The sequence below is a fragment of the Silurus aristotelis genome, assembly GCF_946808225.1.
Source record: "Silurus aristotelis genome assembly, chromosome: 14".
Taxonomy (NCBI): domain Eukaryota; kingdom Metazoa; phylum Chordata; class Actinopteri; order Siluriformes; family Siluridae; genus Silurus; species Silurus aristotelis.
The window spans coordinates 27777944-27782943 of NC_139587.1; the positions used below are offsets into that span (position 1 = coordinate 27777944).

Genomic DNA, 5000 nt, shown 5'->3' on the forward strand with positions numbered 1-5000 from the left:
ATGACAGGTTCACGACTGAATGGGAGAATCTGTAATATCCTTCGTTAATGGCCTAATTAGTGTCGAAGACATTAGGCTAAGTGTTTTTCCTGCACAGAACTGAATGTTGTTTTTTTCTGGCGTTCGCTTCCTGCGTGCACGTAGTGATTTTATTAGTCGCTCATCAGAGTCATAGTCGCGACTGTCAGGAAGTTCAACAACACAATAAAAAAGCAATAAAGTCCAGGGCGTAGCTGGATTCTTAATCAAAATACACAAAGGTGATGGTACAGGAGTCAAGCGAGACAAAGAATAAAGACAAAAGATATATTCATTACATCAATTCACCACAGGGAATTAGGCGTCGACAGCAGGTAGGTGTGAGGACGGATACAATAAACAAGGCTTTCATTATTATGTAATCCATTTGCACCTGTGCTGAGATATTCGTGCATTCGGTTTAAATAAATGAGACATAACATCTGAATTAGAGATGATACATGATTGTTGTAAATTGTATGTGTTCGTGAATTGGTTCTTTAAATCTCGTTCTTCAAAATGGACAAATCTTTTTTTGAGTCGTTTAGTTCATTTGGTTCCTTTGATCAGAAATAAAATAAAATAATGAAAATATGACAGCTGAGGACAAATTATGATAAACAGATGAGTAGCTCACCTCTCATACCTTCTGGTCCATGTCTTTAGTTATTTTGTCACATGACTCCCACAATTTTTGTAAGAATTATGTAAAGATTCGGACCAACAAAATTTTATGGATTGCATCGCACTCCTATGGGAGTCAAATAACAAAAGAACAAACAACTCGAACCAGAAGACTCATGAGATGAACTGCTCAATTCTGTTTTCTGTACATAACCTACAGAAATTTTGCGATGCTTTGCTCATGCGTGTCTAGTAGAAAATGAACTAGTCACTCTTTAAGACAACTCGTTTTTCTGAGTCACATTAAAGACTCGTTCAAAACGAATGAATCGTTCATGAATGACTCTTTACTATTATGTAGCATATTTACTCTATTGTACTCTATTTAAAACTTTATTGTTTCTTAGTCTTATACACCTTGATTACACCCATGCACACCCACACACAAACACCCCCCCCCCCCCCCCCCCCCACACACACACACACACACACACACACACACACACACACACACACACACATGGAAATCAGAGAAGGAATAATGTTAGCTAAAAGTTAAAGTTCCAGATTTCTCTGATTTTTGGCGCTCCACAAGGAGCTAATATTATTCATTATTCATCGCAATTTATTCTGATTTTCAATTTTTTTGCTGATTGCTCATTCTCCTCAGCTTTCATCTAAACCCCGTTCTCCCCTTTCCTTCTTGGTTACCTGCAGGTTCGGTGACGATGAAGATGAAAAAGATGATGGCGGTGGCTCTGGCAATTTGACATCCCTCTCCGCCAGTCAAGACACGTGGAATATTATCAAGCCCTGCAGCAAGCGCGTTGTCAGAATGCTCTTTGAAAGATTGTAGTATTTCAGACCTCCACCAGGAAGCCTCACTGGGGAGGGAAATACGGCAAGCCTTGAGAGACTTTTTCTTTCTCAGCAACCCATAACAATGGAATCATGTAGAAATGTTTTCTGACCATTAGGGGTGTGGGTTGATTTGTTTGATTTGTCTTTTCATTTCTTTTTCTGGACTTCCGAGATTCGGAACCAGACTGCCAAATAAAAATGGTTCTGCACACATCCCCTTACCCAAGTGCCTTTCTCAATTTTCTCAGCAACCTATCCTGGGCCCTGGTTTTCCCGTGTTACTGGATGTTGGACAGGCTTCTGGCTTCATGTGTGGCCACATCACTTGAAAAGCGAAGGCGCTCGCAGGACCCCTGCTCTTTTCTGGCTCTAGGGATGTTAATTTCTACACCGCTGTACCTAGTACTGCTCCTGGCATCCCTACCATTTGCCCTGCTGGGATTTCTGGTCTGGGCACCTCTGCAGGCATCACGCCATCCATATATCTACACGTACCGAAAACCAGATGCAAATCGGGCCGAGCATGGTACTGTTGCCGGGTCTGGGTCAGGAATTAATGAATGGCGCCCCCAAGGTCGTAGTTTCTGCTTTGGCAGTGCCAACGTGTGCCTTCTTCCGGACTCGCTGGCTCGCTTCAACAACTTGGCAGACACTCAGCGCAGGGCACGAGAGGTGGGCAAGCGCATCCGTAATGGTGCGAGCCGACCACAAATCAAGATCTACATCGATTCTCCTACAAACACCTCAATCAGCGCTGTGTCCTTTTGCAGCGTGGCTACACAAGGCTTCCGCCGAACATCCTCGCTAGACCATCGTCCTGAACCAGTGACAGTAAGTGACGCTGACAGCGATCCTGTTGCGGAGTGTCCTGTGCATTCATCTGGTGGAACAACTTCGGACTGCCCTGTCCATAATACGCAAAATGTTCCTGAATGTCCCTTGCACCCTAATGGGGAAGAAGCTTCTTCAGATTGTCCCATCCACCAATCGCCAGATACACAGGCATCCAGTGATTGTCCAGTCCACTCCACCACAGTGGCCTCAAACTCCGAAGAATGTCCATTGCATCCATCAGGGGTCCAGATTAGCATTACATCACCTGACCCCGAGCCTTCAGAGGAGGAAGAACGAAACCATCAAACAAGTGAGGGAGATATGGGCAGCATGCACAGTCGCGCTGCCTCCCGTGAGTCTTTGACCCGTTTCCATGGGGCCACCGATGGAGGAATACCATCCAACAATACTCTTTCACAACACCGTACCTCTGTCTTTAAAAGGCCTGTCGGCCGCAAGCGTCGACAAGGGGATGACGGCTTTGACCATGAGCTCTCAGCTTTTTTTCCTGCCAATTTGGATTTCCTGTGCCTGCAGGAAGTGTTCGACAGACGGGCTTCAGAAAGGCTTTGCTGTCAGCTACACCGCTACTTTCCATATGTCCTGAGCGATGTGGGACGCTACGGCTGGAAGGGTTGCTGCTCGAGATTCAAGTTCCTTAACAGTGGACTTGTCCTGGCCAGCCGATACCCCATCCTGGATGCACATTTTGAGTGTTACCCTAATGGCCGGTCAGAAGATGCACTCGCTTCCAAGGGTGTTCTCTATGCCAAGGTAAGGAAGCTCTTTATGTGATCATAGAGTGGTGATTAAGTCAAACACAGTGGAGCATGAATAAGTGGTTTCAATATTTTTTGTTGTTATAGTTTTAATCCTCGTTGACAGATCACTATGGAGGTCATATCTTCAAACATTTAGAAATTTCGGTTTTCTGGAAGGAGACATTCTTTTGTGGTGGTCTTTGCAGTGTGTTTTCAGGGGTGTATTTGGCTCTATGTGGTCAGCCTGGTTTGCTGTGCACATTGATAGCAGTTGCACTTAGCTCTTGCAACCACTTCCTGACTTTCTGATTTAAATATCATGCAAACTTATACAAACGATAGGATTCAAGTGACAAAGAAAAGCCTCAGAGATCAACTCCTAGGTTCGAACTGTGATTTTTGTTATTAATCTAATGCTTTTTAATTTAACAGGTTAATCTTGCTGTAAAACCAGTTTAAACTGGTGCAACTAGTATGGTTTTGTTTGTACCTTGCTTGCAAGCAACATGCATTTTGCTAGGCTAAGCAGTTTTCTAGCAGGGGTTTCTTCTAAGGCAAGCTATCTTTGAAACTTCCTGTCTCAGAGGACATTGCTTTGTCATCACTTGCTAGTATAGATGTGTTTGTATAAAGTACTTATAATCAGGATCCAGAGGATAATACAGCACCCTCTAGTGGATCTCTACTTTTAATGATTGTTGTTTTACTTTATTAGTAGATTTCCAAATTCCTAATCCTGCATAATATGCACAAAGACACTTAATGCTACTATTAGTCGGACAAACAGACAGACAGACAGACAGACAGACGGTTGAGACTTTTTATGAGCATTTGTGCATTTTTATCCTGGTTTAGAAAGTAAAAGCAATTGTCATCTCAAACTCCCCTACATGAAACATTTCCCACAAATTCCTCTAAAAAACATATATACCAATGATAGCTAACATAAATGGCAAATAAGATGTGTATCTAACTTAATACACATTTAATGGATTTATTTGTTGTTGTCATTTAACAGGAAAAATTCTACAATTCCATGTACACCACTATTCCATGTATTCCAACCTTTATTCATACACTCCCTGGATATCCAGAATTATCAGGATTTTCTGTGTTTATACCAAACTTTTGAAGCTGGACATAAAACATAAAATCCATACCGCTAGCATTAGCTGCTAGTCATTTCCTGGTTAGCGGCTACTGTTACACGATGGATTCTTTAGCGTTTAAATCAATGGCAGGCCGTACATTTGGTACCTGAGCCATCATTGAGGACTTACTCGACTTAATCCAGCTCTTAATACCAACACAATCACGTCGCAATTATAGAAACCATCAATACAATACAAACACCCAATATAAGAAAGCATGGCATTACAGAGAGAAACATTTCACATATGGAGGTGAAAACCATTTTACTAAACAAGAAACCCAGTTAAGACTCCAAACCTCCACACTACAACCACAACTGTGCACCTACAACATCTAGAGCAGTTCAGAAACAATATTTGTTTATTAACATTATAAAAACATTCAAAATCTAATAAAACACAACCTACTCACCAGAGATGCAGACTCATAATGTGCAGCGCCCCTCAGAGGCTGTTACCGCTCGTATTCACTGGTCTGGATGTGGAGAACAAACCCTTTCCCGGGGTTCGGGGTTGGCCGACCTCCTCACCATGTCTAGTGTTTCTTAAAAATGGATTTTTAAGTATGTCTGAGCCCAAAACAATTTATTTTCCTGTCAGCTTTTGTGGGCATAAAAAAGTCTATCTCAGGTGTATTAATGTGTGCAGAGCTACACACGTGTTTTACCAGTCAAACTTGGCTGTAACAGTTTCCCTCTAACCAACCAATCAGAGGATAGAACAATGCTGACGCTATTCTGGGCCAGCTAGC

At 42.5% G+C, this 5000-nt stretch overlaps 1 protein-coding gene across 4 annotated transcripts in view; it reads left to right on the forward strand.

Moving 5' to 3' along the window:
* The window catches only part of smpd3 (sphingomyelin phosphodiesterase 3), a 44445-nt gene that overhangs the window by 17720 nt on the left and 21725 nt on the right, over positions 1–5000 (forward strand). For 3 of the 4 annotated variants that reach the window (XM_083561190.1, XM_083561193.1, XM_083561191.1), the window contains exon 2: positions 1360–3111. In XM_083561190.1, the coding sequence (XP_083417316.1) occupies positions 1702–3111 (1410 nt within the window). In that variant the 5' untranslated portion in view covers positions 1360–1701. Of the gene's footprint in view, positions 354–1359; positions 3112–5000 lie in introns of all 4 variants that reach the window. The other variant, XM_083561192.1, reaches the window with a different exon arrangement.